Genomic DNA, 27135 nt, shown 5'->3' on the forward strand with positions numbered 1-27135 from the left:
TGTAGCTCAAAGTACACTTTAAAGACTCAGTATAATTGTGGAAGACACCAGACAATAATCTTGCATACATGGAGAATTAAAATCCATACCTTACAGCCTGAAGGCCGTCTCTAAAGAAATACCCATGGTTGTTAACCTCAGCCAGAACATAAAAACAAAAAATCCCACTAAACAAACAAACAGCCACAACCACCAAGTTAATTTTAATGCCTCACAATTTGTTATAATAGCTATTCTTCACTTCTTGATAAGAGGTCATATTACCTAGCACTACATTCAGTCATCTAAACATAGGCATCTGCTGCCACTTGAGATAAACATCCTAGGGCAGCCTGCCTGCTCCCTGACTGACATCCAGAAGGACACAGTTTCTCCTACACCCTGTGCCACATCTGCCAGGTCCATGTAGATGCCCAGGACATCTCAAATAGCACTGGTTACCTATGTTTAAGCAGCTAAGCTAGAGATCAGAAATCTTCAACAAGGACATTTGGGGCAATGCAAGGAGGCAGACCCTCTTGGGATTCAAGAGCAGGGATATCCAACACCAATTATATTTATTTAATATTAACAAAATTCTCAACAACCAAAGTTTTCTATATTCATACATAATGGAGTTGCCACACCAATATAAAAGACTGCTGCAGTCCTAAAGATTCAGGACATTTTACATCTCACTATTTCATAGTAAGGCTGGTCTGGTTCCTTCTTGTAGAAGAGGTATGTGCTGCTTGCAACTAAATGTTGAGAGATAGCTACAAAAGTGATACATAAATGGCAGCTTAAATCTTCATTGCTCTTAAATCTTCATGAGCTCTATGCTAATAATTATTATAATTAAAATAAACTTAATGAGTTATATCTTGCTTAAGATAATGAAAAAACGAATGCTGTAATCTGAAAGGTAGCTGAAAGTGGACTGAAGCCATTCTTGCCCTGGTCTTTCATGACCCAAACTCACATAGGGAAACAAAAACCTCATCACTTCACTGTAGCTGATGCAACACATGCTGTTGACACTGGCTTTACAACAGTCACTCCTGGGCACCAATTATTTTTAATCTAAAGCCTGGGGATGGCAACTCTTCCAGTACAAGAAGCAGAAGAACTTCAGCTGCTCACAAGCCATGGCAATGAACTAGGATGGCTCTTACTCTGTTATAAAGTCACATACATGGGAAAGAAAGCTCCAGAGGCCATCTAGTCAGCTGCTGCTCAGTGGAGGTCTCCTAAGTGCAGGTGAGCTTTGCAGCATCATGTTTTGGGTATCTCAAAAGATAGAAATTCGACTTCTTTTAATAAACTGGTCCAGTGTTTGAACATCCTCAAGTTTAAAAGTATTTTTTTTTCTTGCATGGGAATCTGTGTCCAAGGCTTCTCATCCTTCCACGGCACACAGGAAAAATCTGGTTCGTGTTAATTCAAAAATCAGTTTTCCTCTTGGTCTTTTCTCCTAATAGCTGAAAAAAATATATCCTAACATGAGAAGCCTTTCAGCCCCTTACCATCCTGTATTACTCTGCTGCGCCTGCTCCAGTATGTCAGTGCCTTCCTCACATTGGGTAGCCCAGACTGGACACAATACTCAGCTGCAGTCTCACAGGAGGGGGCAAAATCACGCCCTTTATCTTCTGGGTCCACGTTTGTTCACAAGTCAGAAGGCTGGCAGTTGTCTTTGCTACAACAGCACACGGACAACTTATGTTCAACCTGTTCTCTTCCAGAACCCCCCCATGTCTTTTCTGCAGTGCTGCTGCCATGGCCCAGCCCATCCTGTGGTTCCCTCTCAGGTGCAGGCCTTGCATTTGTTTGAGCTGAATGTCATGAGGTTCCTGTCAGCCTGCTGAAAGCCCTCTGAACAGCAGCCTTGCCTTTCAGTGTAATGGCTACTTTGGCCAATTTGGTAGCATCTCTAAACTCACTGAGAGTACTCTCCATGCCACCAACCAGGCTGCTAAAGACAACACTGAGCAATGCTGCCCTCAGTTCCAAGCTCCATCACAGGTAAGCAACTGCCAGCTGAACTCTGTCCTGTAGAATACACCCATCAAGGTCAATGGTCCAGCCACTTTACTGCCCACCTGCAAGCCTGTATTCTTAACACTTGGGCTACAGAAATATCAATGGAGATCACATCAAATCCCTTTAAAAATTATTTTTATACAATATGAAAATTAATGAATGAATTAATGAATATAAAATATGAAAAAATGGATTTACACAGACTATGAAAATTTGAGGTAATTAAAAAATATGCTTAGACTTTACTCCCTGAAAACACTAGTGCTGATACACCAGAACTGAAAGCTTGCCACTAGTGTTAAAAGAATTCTTTGCTGCACTACTGAAGTAGAGATAGTGCAGAAAATACTAAACTTCCATCAGTAAGAGACCAATACAGCTGAGTCCTACAAAGGTAATTTGGTTCCATGCCTTCAGAAGCCACTGCAAGTCATATTAAGATCCTGTCTCTTTGTCATATAAGACCAATTCTCACTATCAGTCTCTGTAACAAGCAGTTTACAGCAATTTATGAACAAAGACAGCAAATATGTATTAAGTATATATAAGCACACAGGCTTTCTTTATTCCCAGTATTTCAGCTATTCTGCAAACCAGTAATTATCAGTAAAATAATTTCTAGGAATTTACTTGTAAAAAATGGCTGCAAACACTTATGATTATTGCGGCAGATTCATGTTAAGATAATTTGAAAAGTCTTAGCATTTTCCTTTCTCATTTTAGCAATAAACTACTTTAAAAATACTACTACATATACAGAAGTACTTTCCAAACAGTCTGAATTAAAAAAAAAAAAAAATTAATAACTCTATAAAATAGTGGTCCCAACTACACTGTCCAGAAGAATATTAGATACCCAAGGCAAAAGCTCTAATAACAAATAGGACCAGGGAAAGTAATTTATTAACTAAAAAAAAAGAAAAAAAATAGAAAAGAAAAGAAATCTTTGCTCTGAAAAATAAATTTTCCTTTACCATTCATTTTTCAAAGTAACGTCCTCAAAAAGTGAGCTAGTATGTTGGCTTAACATGAAAGGACAAATTATTAAAAGTAACAGTTGTAGTTTATTTCAGCTCTCCTAATTGTTGCAGATGACATCACTGTCAGAGACATGAAGCATCTGTCAGGTCTGGACAAGGGTTCAAATAATCAGGACAACACATGGAGGGGACAGCCTACACTGACGTAGCAAAGTTCAGCTGAAGGAGAGCTTAAAGGTAAAACTGGGAAGGGAATAACTGATAGCACACTAAAGAAAACAATGTGCTTGGAAAGCACAGTGAAATACAAACTATATGAGCAAACAAAATGCTCTCAAAAACTTACTACTCATTTTGGCATTACTAAAACAAGCGTTACTAGACAGGGAAGGAACTACTCTGTCCTCTCTCTCAGCACAAGGTCTCAAATAAATGCTACACTTTCAGTAGTGACAAATAAAAATCCAGTAAATTGAGTGTTGTAAAAAACTTGCATGAAGAAGCTACAGGTAGATTTCAGCACAAAATTATCATGATGAAGAGGTAAAACAACCTAACAAAAAACCTGAGTGTACACATGCCCTTGAGAAGAAAGCAGCAGCAAAACCAGCTTAGGCATGAAACTTCCGTACTTCTCTACATGTGTTAAGAGCAGAAGAGTCAAGCACCTGCCAGGCATAGCCCATCTACACACAACACCACCTGAAAAATGAATATATGATCTCCCAGGGTCCTTCACAATCAACCAAGTCTATGACTCTGAAGTGACAAACAATTATACAGACATCTGCAAACCACCTGCTATTGAAAAAAACCCCAAACCCTACATTGCATTTACATTAATACTATTCTTACCCTATATTCAGGATCTAAATGAATTATTTGAAGAGTTCAAAAAGCTGAGCTCTTAAAGGACCAATTCATGTGAATAGACAGAAATAAGAAATTCCCTCGTTATTTTAATTTAATCCAAAGGCAGAACTAGCATAATTTTATTTAGATATAAACCTTTAATCTGAACACATATGCTAAAGAATATAATTCTCACTTTTCTCAGAAGGTTGAACTACACAGTATAGCACTTTCTAAACCACAAACTCTAAGTCCACACCCAGAGAGTACAGTCTCTTACTTTTGCTATCCAGTAGCATGAGCTCATGAAATTTCCATTGTCAGTTTATTTTTACCAATGAAACGCTTTTCTACTTAAATATTTAAATATTTATTCTCTTTCAATAAACAGTGGTTTTCAGTCAGACTGGTCAAACCAAACTTTTCAACACATTCATTTTTTACAATGGAATTCCTTAAGTGTGATTGAAAGACATAAGGAGTATTTTACCAACAGTATATACTCCAAATTAGTACAAGAAACCAGTATCAACAGGGTTCACACTAACTGGAAGGAAGTGGCAGGAATCCCTAAAAATATAATTATTCAAGGCATTTGATTTACTTTACTTGTAAAGCAACTTTCAAACAAGAAAAATCTTGCTTCCACTCTAAAGATATCAGCATCTTGGGAGAAGTGGAGATAAACCAAGACTGGAGATGTCTTTGATACCTCAATCATTATTAATCACTGTACTGAATTGGTTGTTTTTTATATTAAAAAAAAACCCAAATCATTTGTTTGAAGGTGACATAACAGACAATACTGATTTACCACTACATCATAGCATTTGTAATGAACAACAGCCATTTGTGAAAGCTTATGGAAAGGCCAAAAGAGAAACAGTCAGTGACATCACAGTAGGTTTAAAACTTTAGTAAACTGCTGTTCACAAGACATAAGTCTAGTTTCACAACAGTGTAATTGCCTTTTATTTTTTTTAATTCCAGGAAGCAGTCACAAGATGTCACCATATTAATATCTACATAAAAATACCCAAATAATTTGTAAGCTAGAGAAAACAATATATGCTATCCTGTGCATTAAAAGGAAGTGGTTTCACTTATGTAGGTATGTTTGGCTTAAGAGCCACAACCATAACATAAAACATACAAACCACTTATCAGAAGTTTTGTCTCACTTGTTTTCTTTTAAATAAAACATTCAGCAACATATTAAGGGAAGTGGCAGCCCAATGTAGAATTGCTTGGATTTGTCCCACCATAATAATATTTCTGCATCTTGCAATGGTTAGTATAATTAACAATTCTTTTACTTTCCCATCTTGATATGACTTATTGAGTGGCTCACAGCAGTACCATTACTTTCTAGTCTAAGAACTAGTGGTTAATATAGTGCTAAAATAAGTAAGATAATTACAGATTTTAATGATTAATTTGAACTAGCTTAAAAAAATAAACCTGGTGATAAAGGAACACTTAAACTACAGATGAGTGAATGCAACTACCCATCATCTATCATCTTTACCCTAAACACTGGGCCAATGATATTTGTTCATTTTATTAAACCAAATGTGTTCTAGTAGAGTATGTAAAAGAAAATAAACTGAGTCTTGTGGGTTTTTTCCTTCTATTTGTGGTGATATGTGGGATCTTCAAGCAAGGTAAAGAAATATTCACAGTTGAAACCTTTAATAATTGAAACTGTAACCACTATATGGAAAACTTCTACCACTCTACTCTACACATCCAAACATAAACCTATACACAGATATCTGCTATGAGAATATGTTTAGCACATGACAGCTGAACAACTGGCTAATGAAGAACCTGAGGCTTTTTTGTTTGCCTGTTTGGTAGGGTGTTTGGGTTTGGGAGGGTTTTTTTTTGAGGGGTTTGTAGTGGGGGTTTCTTATTTGTTTTTAACAGCAATGTTTCCTGTAACCAGCTTACATAATTTTGGAGTATCTTACTCTTGGACATTACAGTCTTAACATCCACAGAAAGATATTCCTGAGTTACATTAAGGACCAAGAAAGAAAAAAACTAACTTAACTTAGTAGGCAGGGAAAAAACAAAAAAGGCAACATCATAAATCTGAAATGTGTAATATGTTGATGCATATATTGACTTTCCTGAACTACACAGGAGATAGGAATTATAAATCAAGCACTGGTAACTCCTCTTTTTTTTTAATATTTTTTTTAACTCCTCTCATAATGATTTAGGACATCTCCAGTCTTGGTTTATCTCCACTTCTCCCAAGATGCTGGAGGAGTAACTCCTCTGCTCCCTTTCAAGTAGTAGACTATCACCATCAAGGAATTTTAACAAAAATATTCCCAACATACATGCAATCCACAAAATAAATGCATATGAAATCCTAGTCAATAGAACTTCACACCTATGCAGCTCTAGTATCAAGTCATGTTGCTATGTATGTCATCCTAGCTACTACCACCATCTCAAAATTTCAGCATATATTCTTTAAAATTAACTTTTTTCCTGTTTTGACTCAGACCAAAAAGAGAACTGACAGGAATGGCAACATCATACATGAAAAACAACTATTTGCAACAGTAATTACTTCACTGCAGTAATTACAATTTCTTTAAACCCAGTGGTAACTTGGTCCCAAGAACTGTCTTTAGGTTTGGGAATGTTGCAACACTTGCAGTTCCAGCAGATTACATAGCCAATTGCATCTCAACTCTAGATCAAGATGAGCTTTAAACACAAAGTATCCTCCAATTTTTCTGAGAAAGAGAGAAGAACCTGTGAGAGCACCTGTGGTAATACCCACGAGTTTTCCCAACACAAAATATCAAGGAACCAGAACCTCTGGCCACACTGAAGCATACTATTGAAAGTAACTAGAAAGTTCAAAGGTTCTGTGAACTTGAGCTTAATGCTTGCTTGTTTTCAGAACTCAACAAACCCATGAGTTCAAAAAGCAGCTATCAAAAAGATGCAATATTGCTGGATCAGACAATTTACTCAGACTACATACCTGCAATAGGTCTCCTTCATCAAAACGTAGCATTTCTATTATGCCATCCGACTGGATAAAAGCTGCAAAGAAAAACAAAAAAATAAGTAATGTAACAAAAACCCATTTTGTTACTAAATCAGAAAAAAAAAAATTAAACATCTTAATTTTGTAGACAGAGCTATGACAAACCAAAATAATGATGCATAATCTACCAAAATAACAAACACAAGTCTGTGACACTAACTTTGCTTGAGAAGCACCACACTTGGCAAATCAGTCTTTTACCTTAAAAATGCTAAACTCCAAAGGGAACAACTTCTTCTAGGGTCTCAAAAATGAGTGACTCTACCAAGCCAACTCCACACTTCCACAAAATGACAGGCTGGGTACCTGAACAAATAAGTTTAATACATCTAAGCCCACAAAGAGTTCAGACACAAACAGAATTTCTGTATCATTTACACACCAATAATCTTTATTGTACATCTGGAAAGCCTCCTTCACACTGCAGCCTAATCCTTGGCACGGCAACAATCCGCTCCATCTTGACAGGAACATATTAAAATTTGAAACAGTTTAGAAGTGTTTGTACCATAAGGCTAAACTCCATGAAAAGTTCATGCCTCAGTCAAATTTGGGATCCTCCAGCACTCCACTCATTTCCTCTACATGTTTGGTCAGGCAATTGTTTTTCAATTCCTCTTAAATGTAGGGAATGCAACTTTCTTCTAAAGACAAAGAATAAGGGAATTGCCCTTCCTGTAAAATATCATAATCTATACAAGAATGAGTATGATTTAAAGAGGAAAGAAAGGATCAAAGAGTTCTACATTTTTCCCCAAAAATCTACTCACATACACACACACACACACAAAGGAGGTCTTTAGAATAAAATGGAGCAGCAATCTCAAATGAGAAAATTGTATTAAAAAAAAAAAAGTTCTGTAAATAACTCCTCCTCTATCCTATGTCCTTTTTCCATGACTGTCTTTACCGTGTACTAGATGAAGTAGCGACTGGTAACATTCCTCTCTTTCCACAAAGAGGAACAACTTCTACAGGAAGAAATTAAAGATTTCCCAGTGCACAGAAGTACACTGTTTGCTTCTGGAAGATGAATTTTGAATCCCAGTCTGAAAAAGGAGACTTAGACCTTTATCTCCCACTTTGAAGCTTTGTTTATTATGACATCACCAACAATGCCACTCTACGATCCTTTAAACAAAAAAAAAGTCAGTACTTTTAGAAAACAAAAAGCACTCTTGGTAGACAGGAGTAAAGGCACCTACCACACGGAGAAACATTAGCTTTGACATATATTTGTCCCAAACATTTCCTCACTGGCTGCTTTGGTGACACCTCACTCAGTACCCAAAACTCACTGTGCTACTTAACATATCACTGTTTGCAAACCCCATTCTGCATCCCTGACTTCCTCACACATTTTGATACCTTCACCTTAAAGGCACAAACTCCACGACCTTGCTTTCATATGACCCAAAGTAAAAGTTAATATAAGACAAAGATTGCTGCTATTGTCTCCAAGTCTTTTAGTATGCAAAAACCCTGAAACAAATTTAAAAGATCTCCAAATAACAAAGTTTTATACAATTACTTTTCAAGCTACCATACCACACAACTCTAACATGCACAGGCTGAGAAAGCCCAGCTCAGGTGGAGTGTGAGAATCACCATAGAGAAGAAAGGGGGAGCTCATAAACAACACATGTCCTGCAATATTTACACTGGCACTGCAATACGTACAGTGCCATGAGAAGTCCTAGTCAGTAGTGTCAGCAATAAGTTAGTATTTTTTTGTGTGTGCTTATTGCTATTACCTTAATGTTACCCAAAACAAACAAAAATCGATCCTTGATCCAAGAATCAGGAGTTTGGTCAATCATTTATACTGAAGAGCTATACAGAACATAGGGCAAGAGATTTAAAAAAAAAAACCAACAAAAACCAAACAAACCAAAACAGCACTTGAAGAGCTGTTACAAAATCAAGTCGTACAGTTTATCAAATTTTGGGCTTTTAAAACTTAAATTACTGGAATAGGTCTGCCAGTTTAAAGTTTAATGTCAGAAAAAAGAACAAGTGAATTCTTCTTAATTTATCTGGCAATATATATGATGCAAGACATTAATTTCATGGTTTAATTTTGGTCTTAAAATCACTGAAAAAAAGGCTAAGTGTATTGCAGTGTCAAATGAAGCTTTGACACGTTAGGATAAAATGCAGAGTATGACAGTTAATCATGATTTCACAGAAGTGTCATGCTTATCCTCTGCACAAGAACCCCAAATTACAGATTAACTAGCACAGAGGGAAAATTCTCAATTTTTAACTTGGGAAAAATATAGAATGAAATTATGTTTTCTCATGTATTTGATATATTGGAATTCAGCAATCACAATTTTAAAAATTATAGATACAAGGAAACCTTCCTATTAATCAAAAGGAACTGCACCTCTGAAGTTAGACTTTTTGGCATTCTACTGCTATCTAGATCTCCAGTTTGGAAACAGAGAATACACAGCATTTGATTGTGGCATTAGGCACAAACAAAAAAAGTCATTAGAAAACAACTTTTTACATAAATGATCTATTAACAACCAGCAAAGCATAAAAGGCTATTTCATCTAATCACAAATTCTTAGTATTTCTGAGGCTTTTCTCCCCTGATTTAAATACAATGCACCATCAGTACAAAGACCAGAAAGCAGCAACAGTTCTTTCACAAGGATAATATGGACTGAAGCCCCCAGAAATTAGCCCAAGCTTTCTACCCAAGCATCTTGAATTCAGACAGACCTTCTGTAAGCTACAAACACTTTTTCAGCCACTCTTTAATTATTCCATCTTTACAACAAGTTATGAACAAAGCAACAGATGTTACAGAACATTTTGAATGGAAAACACCGTTAAATAGAAGTGCTATTCATCACTATACCATTTAAGAAATGTTTTCAGAGAGCAGATGACAGTGCCAGGTGAAGTCAGATGCACTGCAAAGTCTGGCTGCTGTCCATTTCACAGCAGACACATCTCAACCGAGGTGGTGATGAAGTTGCTGTGGTTATACCTTTCATTTTGGTTTAGACTAACTTTCAAGCCTTTCAAGCGTTTCTCTTTATTGGTTATTTCATCAAAGCAAGGAAATAGCAAGTAAATACATATACCTTCATGAGATGAAAGCTTGTTTTTGCAACTGGCTTCTCAGACTCTCAATTCGGGATGAAACAACAAGCCACCTCATTCAAATGAGGCAAAACTAATTACATTTTAAAAAACCTCCACTGACGAGTCATAAAGAGTCACCTGAATCCCTCTGAGAGCAGCTCTCAAACCATCCAACATGGACCACAGAGAGGACAAAGTTTTCTTCAAAGTGAAATGCTGACAGTGCCCTTGTGGGTCTTTTTTCACCCGTTCCAGAATTAGAAGCAGTTGCTCATCTTTTGCATTTGTGCTACCTGACCTAAGCAAGTTCACAAACTTTGCAATGCAAGCCCAAAACCAGTTTTTACTGTCCTTTTACACAACGTACCTATTGTCACCGATAGACAATAGGTTGTTACCAATGTGCAAAGTCACTGTAAATAATTAAGTATGAGATCACTTGGGCATGCTTTATTAGGTGAACTAATCCCCATGCTACAGAGGAAGATGACTGTTTTCTGCTAAGTCCCTAACAATTTCCCTTGGGAAAACTTCTTCCCAAAGCTTATGCTGATACCATCATGGTCCATTACCAGTCTAATACTGTAGCCAATATTTTAATATTCTGGAAGAGTAAAATGCAGCAAATTAAGAACTCTTGCCTGTGCTATTTTAGTCATCCCTGCAACATGACTGGTGACTACTACAAGAGGGGCACAATATAATATTTGGGGTAGGAAGCATTTCAGCTGTCACAGCGTGATCTGCCACTGCACAAATCAGCAGCCAAGAAGCCACATTACACATATGGAAAATAATTCCTTCCTGAGCCTATAGGCAACTGAAGCCCTGAGGGGTTATTATAATAGCTATTAGTCAAACTTTAAATGTTCATGGACCAAAGAAGGAAAAGGATACATATTCATATCCGCAGATTTCAAGGCCAGAAGAATCTTAGTCTCATTTCCTCTTCACCTATCCTGAACAGAATACTTTCTTCTGAGAGGTATACACAAATCCCTCTCAAGAGAAGGCCTCTATCCTTTCAAACTTCTGCAAAAAGCAAATGTAACAGATTGATGAGAATCTGTAACTATTTCAGTCACTCTAGCTACTAGGATATTATATGATTTCAGGGTCAATTTTTTTCAGCTTCTGGCTTGTGTATTCTTGGTTTCCTCTTTTCAGACAGTAGGTCACTACTAACAGAATACATAAACCTTACACTAAAAATACTCTAAGTTTCAATTTCTGTTTTCAATCTCTAACCTTTAAAATGCAACTTCTTTGATTGTCAGCTTTACTGTGAAAAGCCCATAAAAGATATCAGAAAAAGACCATGAACCTAGGCTTTCCACTTGCTCCAGAACAGCTTGTTCTTGTCAGCACTTTCCAAGCATCCCAAACTCTTTAAAAAATGGCAAAAGAAAACCCACCACCACAACCATACCCCGCAGTCCCCAAACCATGGCTTTCTGGAACAGTGAAAGCACTATCTAGTCATTATTACCAGAAGATTCCTAAATGCTTTCCCCTGCCCTTTCCAACAACATCACAGTGCTTGATAGAAAATTAAACCAACAGTAGCTGAATTAACTTAAGTAGCTTATTTTCAGAAGTTTATACACCTAATAGAGAAATCTTGCTCAAACACATCCCTATTTTGATTGTGTCTAGTCCAAGCCTTTGATATTTGGGGCTAAAACAAGAAAAATACAGACCTATAAACCATCAAATAACAAGAAAATTTTAAAATCCTACACATCTCCAAAGCAAACAGGAACTTAATATCAAAATCACTTTAGCCAACACCAGTCTTCAGCTGTGACTGAATTACACAAAACAGAATAAATTTGCATGTAATGAGAGCAGTGAATATGCCAAGGCTCTTGGTGCGTTACAACAAAAAAAAAAATCTCCGTGGCTCACAGTTTATGAGGCCTACTCTGACTGAGATCCAATTTTTAAGGTGGCTTTGCACATTTATCTTTCCTTTAGCCACTGTTATTTTTTTCATTTTAATAGGGAAGTACATTCTGGCATATATACATTTATAAAACCCCTATTCTGAAATATAACTTAGCTCTGGAACAGCTACTCAATAGCAGTGCATTGATTTATTTTTATGCTAATGATCTTTATATACTCTCTTACATGCTGCAGGAACTGTTTTCTTTCCTAAATCTTGTCTAAGCCAGTCTTCTTTCTTATAAACTGGATTTATACAAACCTGTATCATCTAGTCCACGAATTTTCTCCCAATTCTAAAAATAGTGTCCTATCTTACCAAAATAGGGAAAGGTCAATTATTTAAATAATTTCTAATTTACATTAAATTTTTTTTTAAGTCCAGTTTCTAACTCTTTGTCTTAATGACTAAGCTCACTTCAAGGTAACTATAACCACATGAGCCAATTACAATGTGCTAAATGCCATTCACTTCCGTCTATGTAACTGTAATTGCTACATTTGTATCACTATTGGTTAAAGTGCAGAACTAAACTTGGACAAGTTATTTTTAAAGCTCTGAGTATGAATTAACCGCTTATGCACAGTCACACAATTTCAATCATACTGAACAGTGGAAAACTGAGCAGCATGGGGAATACAGGTAGGTGGATAAAGAATGAAAAAATGAAATTATTATGGATGGAAAATTCCATTGTAAAAAATAAAATACCATACACATAAGGGAAAACACTGTTACACTGTAATGCGAGTGACCATTTTAATCAGCTTCAGGACTACAGAAGTCTGGTGAGCCTCAAGAAATACGTCTCAGTTCAGTGTCCAACACACCAAATCTGTTTAAAAAAGGCCTGTTCTCCGAGACAGACAAGTCAGTGTAGCTATCAGCCTGGATTTCTGCCTATGTCCCAACAGGTGACTGCTCACTGGAAATGTAAAAGGTCATTCTCTCATGAGACAGTGAATGTCAGGCAAGTGAGAATCACCAGCCAGCAGGTTTGCTTTCCAGCTAAATCCTCTTGCACTTACCTAGGCAATTTACTTATTTATTTTCCAGTACTCCATAACATAAGGAAATCAATAATTTTTCCAGCAGACCTCAGGAAGAGTCACCACGACCAAGAAAATACACACAATGCAGTAAAGATCACATGCAGTAAAGATCACAAACATCACACTTTGAAGTCTTTTTACATAGAAACGTATTTATTCTTTCTTCATTATTAAAATCTCTAATGACCATCCCTCAAAAAGCCAACTGGCCAAATTTGTATTTTCTGTTTATATATATTAGATTTGAAATAGAACCATCCCTAGATAACGCACTTTAATCATCATGTGAAATGGGAAAGCAATATATTAAGCTAAATAAAAAAACCCAGAATCTTCATCAAAACCCTCATTTTATACTCCTCATTAAAAAAAAAAAATCTGACTTTACACAATACATACTCAAGTAAGTTCATATGCACCAACCTATGCCCAAATTAATACAAGCTAAACAGAGACAGTGGATCACTTGCAATACCTGAGCACAGTATTTCACGGGGGGGGGGGGGAAAGTCAAATGATTTCTGCTTTACTGCACACAACAGCACAAATTGAGCATATCACTGACAGCCAAGTAAGTCTGCATGTAATCTTTCACTAACTTACTTTTGTGTCTTTTCTTCCTTCAGATAAAAGACAAGCTTCTTTGCCCAGCAAGGCCCTTCCCTAGTAAGAAGAGTTGTCACATTGTGCTCATTCACTCATCTCTTTTCGCCTTAGTTAAGACTGATGCAGATTTTTAGGAATTCAGTCACCAATTCAGTTTTTAAAGCTAGCCATGAAACAGAAAGTGACAGCATGATTCTGATTCAGAACACAGGCTCCAGACAGACAATGAAGCTACTGCTTAGACTGAGAAAGGAAGAAAGTGAGTCTCCACCCTGAAGCCACTGCTCACACACCTGGCTCACAACATGTGTTTCATGCTTCACAAGACAGTGCAACTGCATCAAGGTTTCTTTTACAGCTAACACTAATTAGATGTGTTCTGTGATAGATATATCCTTGCAAAACATACATAGAAACAGAAAAGCTCACTGAAAGTAACATGTACTCTACCTAAAAATCTGCTTTTATTTATATTCCTAACAAAATTACATTAGATGATTTCAGATTGACACACAAAAAGATTACATTTTATTCATACACCTTTATTCTCAGATGCTTATTCTGTATTCAGCCTGTATTTCTGCTTTACAGAAATGTGCATTTCCAACCACTTTGACTAAAGCAATTATTATTTTCATCTAGTTTTTTTACGTGAATGTAAAAAACTATCTGCTATGGGCCAAAATGGCAGATTTCATTTAGTAGCAGTAAAGGCCATAAAACTTCACTGGAAAAAATCCACTAAAATACTACTTTGAAAGCTGCCAGATGCTCGAAGTTGATGCTTTACTTTTAAACTTTTCAAAAATTTCATTAGCTCCTCCAAAGATATTTATTTCCTGCTCCAAAGTGCTTCTCAAGAAATAATACTCAATTCCATTCACAGGGGGTATGTACGAGAAAACTTATTTTAAAATAATTTCTTTTTAAATTAAATAAAAAGGAGAAATAATTCTCTAAGCAGGAGAAAAACTTTCATGCATGCTATTTTGAAGCCAAAGAGAACAATACTCCTGACACTCATGGAAACTTCTCAGAAATCATTTAAAGAGAGTAAAAAAATTAAAAGGGAGCTAGAGAGAAAACAAACATCTGCAAATAGCATCCTTTTTTTTTTTTTGCTTTGAGCCATACCAAATGTGGCTTTCAACTCATTCTAATGATGGCCATTTTAAAATTTCAATATGTAAATTAAATTATACTCCTATACATGTATTGTTATTGAATGTGTACAGACATAAAATTATTTGGAACTACCCTCAAAAACAAGGTAAGTAGTGCTGCAATGAGATGGGGGAAAACAATAGTCCCTCCAAACTACTCTTAATGATTTATCTCAATTTCTCAAGTTTTAGATCAGAAACTTTTCATTGTGGCAGTTTTACTACTCATGTAGCACTGAAACCTGTTGTGCAAAAAGATAACATGCACTTAATGGTATTCTAATCTTTTTAGCATATAGAAACAATTATAGCCTATAGCAACATTCAAAATGTAGCTTGCCAGAAACAGCAGTCAGTTCATGGCTTCTGGAGCCTCAGGAAAACAATGCATTAAATGACAATAATTTCAGCTATTGCCATTAACATCAGTCTTCCAAACTTATACTCCTATGAAATGAACCAGTGAACAGACCCCCACTTATGCAATAAAAAGGGTTGTATCAACACAATGGAAAGACCCACCTAGAAGGTACATCCAGGATGATTAATGACCTTAATAAAAACCAACCAAGATCAAGCATTGTTCTCCACATCACAGAAAATAGGAAGGAAGATGCAATTTTTAGAGTTTCTAAAAAACCCTCCACAGAACAGGAAGGTGACAGAGCCAGGCAGATACCTCCTGACATCTAAATGTCTTGCTGGAAAGGTGAATGTCATCAGGTAAGAGCTACAGCTTATGCTCTCAGTTTTCCATCCTTACTCCTATCTTACTAGCTACTACAGAGAATGCTTTCTATCATTCATGGCACAGAAACAGCAGTCTACTAAGTGAGAGCTCTGATCTTGCCTCCCTTTTTTTCTTGGTCAGTTACCAAGGCGGACCTGCATGAATTTTCAGAAGAACAAGGGTACACGAACAACACAATTGTTTATATTTTGTTGTGTAACAGTTGCGACTGGGTGAATACCAAGTTACTGGAGAGAAGTATCATTGGCAGGGAGGAGCACTGATCTCCGCCCCTCCCATGCTCACTCGGCAACACTCGAGTGTCCGCTGGAAACAGCTATTAAGGCTGACGACAAGCGAAAAAGAGTGGCAAGATAATGCTGGTTCAGCTGCCATATGAAGTTTATAAATACAACAATCAAAGGCCAGGAAAAGGTAGAAAAGGTCTGACGTTAAAGCTGTAGTGTTAATGATGTGGCAGTAACACTACTTATTGATTGCTGAGCACAGCAGTCTGTTGACTTGCCATGAGGGAACACAGACCACCAGCAGGAAAAAGCTGCTTGCAAAGGCTGATAAAACCAGAGGAGAAAAGGGTGGAGAAGAACAACCAAAAGTTTGGAAAGAATCTTTGAAAGAAGATAAAACACAGAGCAAAAACAATTAAACAAAACAGGAGAATTTCAGTTTGGGGGGAACACTTCAAAAACATTAATAAGAAATTAAAGGTGCAAGTAGGCATAGGGAAATTAAATGCTTGCAGGAATGCAATTTAGCTACCTACAATACCCTGGAAGCAGTTACCCCTCAGAAGTAAATAAACACTCTCTTCTGGTCAGACTCTTTTACAAACAGCTGGGATGATCTAAGTTGACACCCGGTGCAACACAGATCATGATTTCACCCAATAATTCCAAACCCTTAGGCTTAGTGACAGAATATGTTATGGAGAGACATCTAATTTACTCATCACTAAGCTGCCCCCCAAGACAAGACTTCACTCAAAAATAGTTCTCATTTCTACTTTGATATGCCTAGTACTCAGTCTCTCAACCTAAACAGGAAGACCTTTGCTAAATTCAACATTAGAGGGTTTTTTCACAAAACAGGTATTTTTAAAGGATGATTAATTAAATAATGCTAAATAAATAAATGTTTTATTCAATCTCCAAGGTCCTTAATCTAGTCTTTTTCCTTAGAGAAATCTCATTTAATCAAAGGAAGAATTCACAGCACTCATCAAGTATAAAACTCTGATCAAATTTCCCCTGATGAACTGGAAGTTCATTTCAATCTTTTCTCCATCAGATAATGATATTCAGTAGTACTGATTGGCAGAATGACTTCACCTGTGAAGATTCAGACTGTCAATGACAACCATCTCTCCTTGAACATCAAATGTTTGGGATGTTTCTCCGAAAACAAGATATTTATTAATATTTTGAATATTTTGGATGATACAGGTCAGCCAAAGGTATATGGGCACATCATGACCTAGTTAAGCTACACAAAAGGCAACTGGCAAGGTATATGATAATATAAAAGCAGCTGTATCATAATATAAAAGTTACATACATACACCCCCTTCCTTATCTTCCTATACTTAGGAGAGACAACTCAGAGGGCAAGAGTAGCCTCAGTGCTTCCTAGTACACACTAAATAATGGTCATTTCTGGTACCTCTAAACTGCCTGTTGCTGCCTCCACAGATTGAAGTTACACACAGCTGAGAATACCCAAGCAAACAGACAAGAAGGTTTCTAGTAAGGGAAAAGTACTCCATGTCTCCCACTGCAAGAAAGGAATAGTCAAAAACTTCACAACATTAACTATCCAAATCTCTCAGTATTTCTTCAGACATATTAGCTGCACAGATTGTTAACTTTAATACATCTTGTATATTAACATGTAAATCACAATTGAATGTATTGCTATATTGCCAGCAGCTGGCAAAGGCAAAAACTAATAGCTGTATTATGCTTCACATGAAAGATGGGACACAAATACTCCTTTAGAAACAAATTTTTCAAGAGAAAGAACAAAAACATGGGGACAAAAAAGTGTATGTGATCCACAATTACAGAAATAAGGAATGGTTGACAAGGTCTTGTTTTTATCTATGATCACCCTTTTTTAGTGATGCAGCAACCCATGAAGCTTCCTGGTACAATTACAGCTCTGCTTCTACCAAAATTGTATCTGTATTACTATTACCATAACACTGGCTTCACCACGGAGTTACACGAAAAGTCAGATGTCTATCTGTAAGACATCTGTAATGCCTTACAGATATTACCATCAGCTGCAACTAAAGTACTGCAATCTCTAACTAAGTTTTAAGATCACAGGGGAGGCACAAAATATTGAGACAGGGAAACTGAGGGTGGAATGGACATTAAGACCGTCATCCAGCTCAACCTTCTGCAGAAGTAAAGTGAATGCTGAATTTGGATGGTGTTGCTTTAGGCTCTCATTTAGGTGGGTCTTGAAAACATCCAAAGGCAGAGATCCCATAACCTCCCTAGAGAAGCTGCTTCAATGCCTGACCAGCCTCCTGGTGAAATACAGACTCATCACATCAAGGCAGAAGATCCCAGCCATGCTGACCGGAAGCCCATGAGAGATGGGAGGCAGTGATCCATGCAGGAGCCAAGCCCAGCAGACCCACCCTGTGCTGGGCTGCGTGTCTGGGCTGGCCGTGCTGCACGTACTCCGTGGCTGCAGGGGGAGCCCAGAGAAGCTGCAATCAACATCACCAGTGATTATGCCACCTGGGTGGCCTTGCTTTATCTGAAAGTGCAGATGGAAGTTCCCATGTGAACATCCTTTCTGACAGCAAAAACTATGAATAGACTTGTCTTCTTACAAGGAAGGAAATCCAGCAAAAGAGCAAAATAGGGTAACCTTTCTGGATGGGGTCTGCACAGTGTGTTGCACATGGGAGTCCATTCAAAGGTCTGTTGGGTGCTGCACAATTCAGGGTTCTCAGCATCAAAAGAGATCCAAGATTATCTGTACTACTCTCTCTTTATATGGTTAGCTTTAATAAACAGAATTTTCAATGCTATTTTATACTGCCCAAGTGCCTCTCTTACTCAGATCATCAGAGAGCAGCATCTCCTGGACTTTTCTTTATGTTTAACTTTATGGCCACTGTCTCAGGCTCCAGCCATGAACCTCTGTGAGGAGTCGGGCTCCATTTTCCTCCATAAACTACTATGATTTTGGCATACTGCCACAAGATCCCTCAGCCTCCATTCACAGGTCATGCATATATTGACCATCCTTGCAGACTTCCAGTGGGATGGCAGAGAACAAAACTAGACACAGTGGTTTAGGTGTGTCCTATTAAGTGCTGACTAAACAGGAATAATCACGTTGTTCAGCCCAGTGGCTACACTCCTATATGTTGCCAGGGTACATTGCTGACTCATGAACAGCATTTCCAGGTTGTATTCCCTGCAGGTGGTTATTCTGTCCCATATAAAGGGCTTTCCATTTGTCCTTTTTGGATTTCATGAAGATCCTGTCAGCCCATTGTTCTGTCCTGCTTAGGTCTCTCCCAAATGCAGACTTGCCCTTGAGTATTGGTACATTCCAACTCCAGATCAGTGACAAATATCTAAAGCAGGACAGGTTCCAGAATATAGCCAGGAAGAGCTCCTTGTAGCCAGCCTCTGAGGTAGAACATGAACCACTGCTGGAAATAAACCAAAACCATACACCTTGCAGTTTATCTAGTTGCCCAGATAGTTTTTATCATTATCTACAAAATCTACCTGTAAATATTTGTACAGTATTTTGGTGCAAATCACTGATTCACTTAGACGACTTCTGTGTTTCTGGATGATTTTCTATTCATTTACAAGCTTCAGATAACAAGTCTTTAAATTCATTTAACATATTTATTAGGAAATATTGCAGACTACTTAAATTGGTACCATGCATGTTTACAACTTTGTCTCCTATCATCATTCCTTCAAATGGTGATTTAATCTGTTTAACATCATACTAGCTCTGCTTCCTCACTGAAACAACTTTAAAAAAACCTAACCCTTTAACCAAGGGTTGGCTGGGATTTTCCTAGTTTAAGTAACTTTAGAAAGTCCATGTACATCCTATTACACCAAATCTATACAGTCCAACACAGATTTAAGTGTTCAACTGAAAAAACCCCTCAGATAACGCTTAAGACATTGTGAAGACAAACTGCTTCATGAAGAACAGGCAATGGATCCATTTATAAAATTACTTAAAAAAACTAAGCGCGTTGCATTAGTCAGCCAAATAGTTATATTACATAACATTTTGTAGTTTCATAGAGTACACAGACAGAAGGAGCTGTAGTTTCATTTCCTGTACAATTCCTTCCACTAAATTTCACTCAGATATCTCTAAAACCAGTTTGAAAAGGACAGCAGAACTCCTGTTTTCAGATGGTTCTCTGTTGCAAGCTATGCCAGGCAGTAGAAGAGGTATTAAAAATGCATCTATGATAGTCTTAGTGAGAAGATTAATCTGGTAACTGTAGCAGGAAAATCTCAAACTAGTGAAACACCTCAATTTTATCCTCCTTTTCAGGGATTGGAACTAAATGGCAATCCTTCAGCGCTCTGCTATTTCCCCATTACATCCAAGGTTTTCTAAGACACAGACAGACATGATCCTGGTTTAATCCCTTTCATATTCCAAAGCAAAAGTTATCCAAGGATCCTTATGAGAAAATGTTAAAATCAGATTTCAAAAATGTTAAATGCAAATGCTGCACTATATCTTTGCTGCAGTCAGTAAATCACTAACTATTCTATAAGGGTAGTTGAGAAAACAGAAATACATAACAATCTTGCATCCCATTAAAATTTTAACAGCTGCCTCTAACAAATCCGTATCTGACACAAGTTTATTCATTGATTGTATTTATGACTAGAAAGATAAACTTGAAGTTTTTAGATCTAATGGTCACTGGTTCCTTTGGTTTCCCCCAATGCAAGAAGAAATTCTGCATCCTCTGTCTTGGTATAAATAATTAAAATGCTGAAATACTAACATAATTTTTTTGAAAAACAGGAATTATTTAAAAAATAACTTTAGTTCAAACTCAAGTTTGCTAACTCCCACAGTGTAAATGGATCAAATCAGCTGCTTCCATTGTAAGGACCTACTCTGCTCAACTTTTGGAACTACAGGATAATGCAGGCTGGATGTGACCCCAGAGGCTCCACCCCAGTCACCTGATCAGAGAACATCTAGTTAGAGGAGGCTGCTCTAGGTATTACTCAGTCCAGTTCCAAGTACTCCCACTTATTACTATGAAGAGTAGGAATTTAATTCAACTGCTGTCTTTTAGAGGAAAAAAGAAACAAAACACTTTCTTGAATGCCTGTTGCACCCAGGTAATTTCATGCTGTAGACTGACAAAGTCAGGGGTGCTACACGGGACAGAAGGTACAAGCAAGAGAAATAAAAGAGATTATTATAGACTTCTATTCTTGCCGAACCCACAAACACAGGAACAAACCAAACTGGTTCTACCCTGTGCTTCAGTCACATAACTTTTACTGCTCGTTATGCATGAACCACAGCATCCACCATTCACTGTCAGACTCCCAGGTAATTTACCAAGTTTACTGTTTGAAAAGATTATTTGAACTTACAGGCTCAGTAAATCACACTGTGGAACCATAACCCATATCACTTTAAGCAGCATAAAACTCGGTAGGCTTTGAAATAAAGTGACTCACAGCAAATGTCCAAGCAAACAGCTGAAAATTTTAAAATGCACAAATACATCCAGATGACTCAGAGCAATCCATATTGCAATCATTCACAAAAAAATCACAACTGAAAGCTTTAAATAATGCCAAGCCTATTGACTTCCACACACTCTGGTGGAATTTCATCATATTAGGCACTACGCAAATCCACAGCAAGTTCCTTCAAGAGATGACAATCCAAGGCCCTGAACTGAGCACACCATCCTTCAATGGACCTCTACAGGTGAGGGGACCCCAGTCTGCTTCACACATGCAATATAACTGAACACCAGCGAGGGAGAAAGAGGTGCAGGGAGATGATAGCACCCACTTTGAGATTACATTGAAGGTCACAGAGAATATGGGGTCTCAACTTCCTGTCCACTGCAGTAAAATTTTTCCTTTATTTTAGTCCAAAGATTTCACAAGCAAGTAAGCACATTCAATCCAAGCACATGGTCCGTATTTTTCATTCACAAGTGCACAGACACAGTGCAGACCTAATCAGCTGTCCCACACTTAAGTTTCAAAACCACAGTGAGATAGCATGGTCAATTTTTATCCACTTTGTTTTCCTCACACTCTTCATGGTTCTGATGTGCTACCTCAACTGCTGGAGTGTTTTCAGTTTGATTGAGGTCATTCTTTCTGAATGAAATTTTGATTTAGCCAGGGTCAAAACACCAGCATAAAAGTAAAAGCTGGCATGCTGTAGATTAGTTCTGACAGCAGTATATGACAAACAAGCAGTATATGTGAAGACACTTTTTATAATATTAAGCATATAAGCTTTCTCTCAGTCATCTTCCAATATTAATCTAGTTTTGATACTCCTGTGAAGTATACTGGTTTGCTATTGTAGATATCAGTAAAAAACAAAAAAACAAGTTATTTGTTTGAGATTGGAAAGAATGACAAAAATAGAACCAGAATTCCAACATATCAGTACACTGCTCTGATGACAATATCCCACTTACACTCAGTAACTAACTTGGTTTCTAGGAAGCTAGAAGAGAATACATCAAGCATTAAGAAAAAAAAGAGCTATTTTCACTGGTCTGTCTGGTTTCATAATGTGATGTTTAAATAGAATTTTTTTCCCAGATCCAGCACTAAGATGTAACTTCAAAAATTACAGTCAGCAATTGAACATAGCCTAAATATCAACCTTGCTCTACCTGCACCTATGTTGTGAGTAGATGGGTAGGTAAAACAACTATCAAAGTATTCTCAACAAGCTTTCAGTCAGCTGGCCAAATAAAACAGGATTTAAAAAAAAAAGAGTTGTATAAAGTGAAGATTTTCTAAAAATATATAAATGTATATAAACAAGGAAGCCAACACAAAACAGTTCAGGTAAAAAAGCATCCTCATATTAGACCTTTATCTTCAAAACACTTAACTTACCATGGGGTTATGGCACTACTATGGCTTCCAGCTAGCTAAAACCCAGAAGGCTATTCTGTGTCATCCCCAACAAAAAAAAAAAAAACACAAAACAAATCTCAAAACAAAACAAACTAAACACCTAACAAAAAGCACACCAATACAAACTGACAGTTGTCCTCAATCTATGTGGCAATACAGAATGTGATAGTTACCCTAGGAAAGGACAAGCCTTACAAAAATCCTGAAAATCATACATATTTCCCAAAGAAACTATAAAGTTATTTTTTGCCCCTCCTAAATAGCAAGAGGATCTTTGAGACTGAAATTTTTTCCTTCCATGTCATTCTTTTCAATGGTTCACAGATTTCCTAACTGAAAAAAAAACAAACATAAAATTTTACAACCTTCTCAGTCTTACTCATTCCTCAGCAATACATGGGCACTCAGGAGGACCCAGCTAGGCACAAAAAAAGAAAAGCCACATATCAGTGTTTAGTCTGAAATTGATGTTTAAGGTTCTCTGGCTGGTTCAATCCCAGTTTACTCTGCTATCTGCTCAGATACCAGATAAATTCCAGAAGTTCTATTTTTCTAGCACAGAGAGAGTGTATAGCAATGTCACAGTTCCTCAAGACTGATTTACAGCTAGAACACACAATTTCAGTTTTGTTTCTCGCTTTTAGGCAAAGATGTTTACATTTGCCCCCCTCAAACTCCTTAACTAAGACTGGGCACAAGAAATAGTCATATCTATGTAGCATACTCCAGCATCAATCTTGTTTCTATGTGTGACAGCTCCATCCATAAAGAACTGCTTGCTGGTTCTTCTCCACATGAAGCCAGCATAATTTTCTCTCCATCAGCTCTATCATTCCCCCAGTTTCTCCTCATGTATATGCAAGGTAAGAGGAAAAGAATGTCCTCCACATTCATTTTTCATTTTCTTTTGCCATATTCTGATCTATTCTTCTCACTGTTCACTTGGCACTTGCTTCTATCAAGTGTTTTCTGTACCAACTTCTCTGGAGTACATACTGCCCTGTGTCTTACTTACCACAGCCACCTTCAACTTGGCAGTGCTCAGAAACAACAATGCACAACCTCAGGCCTAATCCCTCTCCACAGCTTCCTTCCTGCAGCTGTAGTGAATGCCCACATTTGGGAGATGGAAAGGATATTCCTAGCTACTCCCTGCTTCCTGACTATTATTTTTAAATTGTCTTATTACCTTTAACTTGACACAACCTGGTAAAAACTAAGGCACTTAAGGACAGAGCCTGAACATGATCCCCTCCTTTCTTCTCAATTACTGTTTCATTTTGAGCTCCCACCTTGAGCTCCCTCAAGGCCCAGTGTCCAAAGTGGTCCTTCCTCTCCTGTGTTCAGTCACTACCTCTTGCAGACTGGCACTTACATTGTAGCTTAAGATCAGTGGAACTAGCTCTCACAAGTCCCTTTAATCTTTGTCTTGCTTTAAAACTATTGTTTGGTTTATGTTTTGTTTTGCTTTTTTTTAATCCAGGGTTTAAACAGTCATTGCACTCAGCAAATAGAAGCAAGACAACACTTTATAACATGTGATCCACAAATGCAGATTGCCAGTGAATTCTGCTCAGGAGTTCATAAAAGATGAATAACAGAAAAAAAACAAACACCAAAGAAACACTTATTTGATGACCTTAGATGTACCACTCATAGACTACCCTAAACAGCAGAACACTTGGCAGGAAATGTCAGAAATCTGAAGGCTAAAAGAAATCCATGTTCTAGTTGAGAAAAAAATTCACTTTTTGAAAATGACAGATGTGTTGCTGGAATAAGTCTTAAGTAATTGACTGTGTAAACAGAACTAAATGTTATCACTACAACTATTTCATTGTCTTGAGGGGCTTCAATCGTATCTGTTCAAATTGTGAATCTAAAACTGCCCTTGTTTATTTAGGAATGCCAAGAAAATCCATAGAGAAAAAAAATCCAGTATCTTCTTCACAAATGAACCAACCAGACCATGACCCTAGCTGCCACAACTTTTAGGGTATGAATCAATTCCATCATACCAGTATATGACATCACTGACAAAGCTTATAAACACATATACCTTATTACCTGAGAAGAAATGAAATCACAATAAGAGTTAAAAACAGAAATTTCTCAAGCATTTCAACTCTTTTAGTACCTCAAGACACTACAGGCCACACTGACAAACTTACACATTCTAATCTCTCTAAGGATATGGGATAATACTCATGCTGTTTTCTGAATGTTTACATTTCCTGTAGACAAAGTCAAGTGAACAAGAGTGGCTGTGCAACAACTGATTTGGGTTTTCAATCACCTTAATATCAACATCCCCATATTTGTAAAAAGAAGCTACTAGGAAATGACTGGAATTGAGCCCTTCTTTAGAAAGGTATATCTACTATTTTTTTAATAATACATGCCTTATTAGGATGTATTTCTTCCCTCAAGTCTGGTCTAGGCATACGATTAGACCCTCCTTGCTAAGCTCCTATTCCATACCCTTTTTATTCTTACTCCCTTTTTTCCTGTCAGACCTCAATCTCCTCCCTCCTCTGGTGCAGCAACTTGCCTGAAAAGCAAATTCTCCTGTCCAGCCAAAGTAAATCTGCTTCACCTACTTTAGTAATACATTACATTTACCTGCTGCTTTTTCATGCTGCCACATGGCCATGCTTTCAAGCAGACTACAAGTCTGCACCTTGGAAATGCTTGAAAGCTGTTCTCAGCAATGCTACAGATTATGCTTAGGTGTTTCGCTCAGGGCTTTTCTTCCTTGCTAAACCACAATGAAAAGACTCCACGCCAAAATCACAGACACTACAAGTTAGGGAAAGTCAGACAGGGACTTTAAAAAGTTTGGAGAAAACGCCATCGACTCCGCAAAGGCTCTGGAAACCTGTCAAAAGTTTGGGGAGGAAAAGGGGTGTCCCACTGTCACTTGGTGATTGGATAAAAATCCAATCCATGCAAAAGCGTGCATTTCTGCCCTTTCTCATGCTGCTTCGCCAGTCTGTTTGGTTTGGCTTCGTCTCCTACTGGAAGCCTGCCGCAGGGAAACCAGCTCAACGCGAGCAAGCCTCCTATTTTATTTATTTATTTATTTCCCTTTTCCCTATTTAAAGGGCAGCTCCAGCTCCATCCCTGTCCCCGCCGCTGTCAGGGAGGAGAAACCCCCGCGAAACGTCAGCGGCACAGGGACACAGACACACACCCGCACTCCGGCAGCCGCGGCGGCGGGGCGGGGGAGGCAGCGCCGCGACTCCGCGCACAGCCAGGGCAGCGGGAGCGGCGGGATGCGGGAACCGGCGGGATAGCAGAGCGGGCGGGACAGCAGAGCGGGCGGGATGCGGGACAAGGGACGGCGACCCCGGGCTCCTCCCCAGCCGCCCCCCCACCCCGCCGCCGGGGAGCGGGCGCGGGCCGCGGCCGCCAACGGCCCCACCGCCACCGGAGGAAGAAGAGGAGGAGCGGGGGGAAGAAGGACAAGAAAGGGAAGGGAAATCTGGGTCTCACCTTCCTTCTCGGCCCGGGCCGTGTGGAGGAGCAGCGCCAGCGCGAAGCGCAGCGCCGCGCCCCGCCAGGCGGCTGCCCAGCCGCCGGCGCGGGGGAAGGGGCAGCTACCGGGGGAGCAGCGGGGGCAGCGGGGGGAGCAGCAGGGGCAGCCGGGCGCCGCCGTCATCGCGCTGCTGCTGCCGCCGCCGCCGCGAGTCCGCCGAGTGTCCGCGTCTGTCTCCGGCCGGGCCGCGGCGCGCGCGCGGAGGAGCTCGGGGAGGGGCGGGGCGGACACCCCCGCGAGCGCGCGCTGCGGCTCCTGACGCGCGTGTCACGGGCTGCCACGCCCCCTGGCCAGGCCACGCCCCTACCGGGCTGGGGCGGAGAACAGGTGCCATTTTAACTGCGGGCAAGGCAGCGTGCCCCTCCGCTGGCTCCGCCTGCTCTGGGCGCAGGGTTGCTGACTAGGTCGCTTTGGTTTAATTGTTTTGAGGGTTTTTTTCTCTTTCTTATTTATTTATTTAGCTTTTTTAAATGCGATTTTAGATCTGCTGCAAGCGGCGGCTGTTCGCGGTGCGGTCACTCCGCCTCCGTAGCGCTCTCGTCTCCCGGTCTGCGGGCGGGCCGGGGGCGCTGTTGTTTCCCTGCCGAGGCCGTCGGGGCTTCTCCCAGCCGCGTCCAAGATGGCGGCAGGCGGGCAGCTCCTTCTGTGCGCGGCCTCGCTGGAGAGACGGGGGCGTTTCTCTCCGGTGCTGCTGTCCTTTTCCTGTGTCTTATATTCCCAGCTGGAGGTCCGGAGCGTTGTGCAGCAGGGGTTTCGATAGCTTCACACTGAGGGAATTCTCCCTGCCTCAGCTGCCGGGCTGGGCCGGTCCCATCGGTGCAGCAGCCTCGGCCGCAGCGGAAGCGGAGGGCTGCGAGGTTTTGTATGCCTCAGAGGCGCAGTGAG

At 39.0% G+C, this 27135-nt stretch overlaps 1 protein-coding gene across 1 annotated transcript in view; it reads right to left on the reverse strand.

Annotated features, from left to right (window-relative positions):
• TMEM131 (transmembrane protein 131) overlaps positions 1 to 26485 on the reverse strand; it is a 93743-nt gene extending 67258 nt beyond the window's left edge. Inside the window, exons 1-2 of the mRNA XM_054654533.2 lie at positions 26208 to 26485; positions 6865 to 6926 (exon numbers count right to left, since the gene is read on the reverse strand). Of these exons, the coding sequence (XP_054510508.2) occupies positions 6865 to 6926; positions 26208 to 26373 (228 nt within the window). The 5' untranslated portion in view covers positions 26374 to 26485. The remainder of the gene's footprint in view (positions 1 to 6864; positions 6927 to 26207) is intronic.
• Between the last annotated feature and the right edge of the window lie 650 nt (positions 26486 to 27135).

This window comes from Agelaius phoeniceus, chromosome 2 (assembly GCF_051311805.1).
Source record: "Agelaius phoeniceus isolate bAgePho1 chromosome 2, bAgePho1.hap1, whole genome shotgun sequence".
Taxonomy (NCBI): domain Eukaryota; kingdom Metazoa; phylum Chordata; class Aves; order Passeriformes; family Icteridae; genus Agelaius; species Agelaius phoeniceus.